At 49.8% G+C, this 1,636-nt stretch overlaps 1 protein-coding gene across 1 annotated transcript; it reads left to right on the forward strand.

The window, feature by feature from the left end:
• Positions 1-316: 316 nt before the first annotated feature.
• Positions 317-1,348, forward strand: Pmar_PMAR000366 (hypothetical protein; the record flags this gene model as incomplete). The annotated part of the gene is made up of 3 exons (XM_002784557.1): positions 317-525; positions 580-745; positions 933-1,348. Coding segments are annotated over 3 exons (791 nt in total), but the record flags the coding sequence as incomplete, so codon positions are not given.
• Between the last annotated feature and the right edge of the window lie 288 nt (positions 1,349-1,636).

The raw sequence follows: 1,636 nt of genomic DNA on the forward strand, positions 1-1,636 counted from the left end.
AAATGCTCGAGGAGGTATATGAGTGATGCACTATAAACTAACCTCACATTACATACAGTTATCACAACATGAATTCACTTTGACCCGAATTAATAGTCTACAGAGACTGCTAGCTTTAGCTGTACTATACCTAAAGATACTGTCCCAGGCGTTGTGCTGTAGTTATCACTAAATTAGTCATGGTCTGTCGGCCGTCTGCAAATCGTTGAATCGGTAATGAGATTTCAAATCGTGGTCATCCTTTTGAGCGAGCACCAAACTGTCTCATCATAGCATCCATTTCGCTAGGCTTAGTCCTCTATTCTCCCACCAGCTAATGACAGCAACACGTGAAGCCATCGACGGTCGAGAGGATGATGCCTCGTCAATGCAGAGTGTCCTGCAGGATCAGACCCTCCATCTCATGAAAGTGCTGAAGGATCAAAACTTGACCATAGAAGAGGCTAGGTTGGCACTATTGCTGGTGGAGGAGTTTACTGATAGGGTCGGGTGTGAGCCTCCTGAAGATGAGGAGGTCTATATCCAGTATGAGCTGCTGCTGGCATCTAGTTCGGTGGCGTGCCATGTGGCGGTCTTCAGATATTGGATTGACCACTACCAGAATAAAAGAGCGCCCATGAAGGACGAGCCGGAGTGTAGAGTGCCGGAACGAATTGACAGAAGGACGGGACTTGATCTTGCGTATTGTCTGAAGCGGAAAGATGTCGTTAGGATAGTTTATGGTGTCTTCGCACTACGGAGGGAGGTAAGGAAAGCTCTTGTGCCCTCATACCGAGTGTTGGAGCATGTGCTCGGTTGAACTGAGTAGCTCCCTTTCACTCGAGAAGGGTTTCCAATAATTTGTCGAGAATTTCTTTAGTCATAAACACCTGTAGCTGACCTTGTTCACATTGTCCCAGACTGCTCATAGCCTTCAGCTTGGCGATGATCAGGTCAAGTGGTTGGGCCGCCTCCCCCTCCTATCACCGAAGCCCTGCCGGAGTATGCAGATGGATGCCGGCCCAAGCGTTACCCCACCGACCGTTGAGCCTGTCCTTAAGCCGATACTAACTGAGGGGAGCTTGACAGCAGCAGCTTTCGGAGGGTCTACGATAGAAGGTCTGAATTCCGTAGGGCTAAATAGTTTGGCGAAGTCGGAGTCCTCAGGAGTTTCAAGGGCGTTGGATCAGTACACTAGGATCATCGACCTCTACATCGCGTGTGAGGGCATTCCTGGGAGGCTCGGCAACGACGGCATTTTGCCATTGAAGCACCAGTGCTTCTTTGAAGGGGAGTCGAAGCTCATTCCAGTCGAGGTGGTCGACTTCTTCAATGCTGTCAATGACAAAACCAAGTGGGGTCTTAAAGGGTGAGCAAGGCGATCATCAAGCATTGGCTAATCGGGTTTTCAGAGTTGAGGAGAGGGAGTTGTCGGACTACCTCTATGACTTCACTAACGGCAACGGTGACGTAGCCTTTCCAGTAGTGGAGGCCTTCGAGAAGCAGCATGGTTACGTCAGTCTGGACGTCTCCTCTCTGTTCCGTTTCTGGGCTGGCCTGACTCCCTACCAGAAATCTTCTTATCGCCTCAGAGGATTGAGTCGGCTGCAGGCATTAGATGTCATAACGAGGATAGCGGAGCGGAGGATTGTGGAAA

This window comes from Perkinsus marinus (assembly GCF_000006405.1).
Source record: "Perkinsus marinus ATCC 50983 genomic scaffold scf_1104296934812, whole genome shotgun sequence".
Lineage (NCBI taxonomy): Eukaryota > Perkinsozoa > Perkinsida > Perkinsidae > Perkinsus > Perkinsus marinus.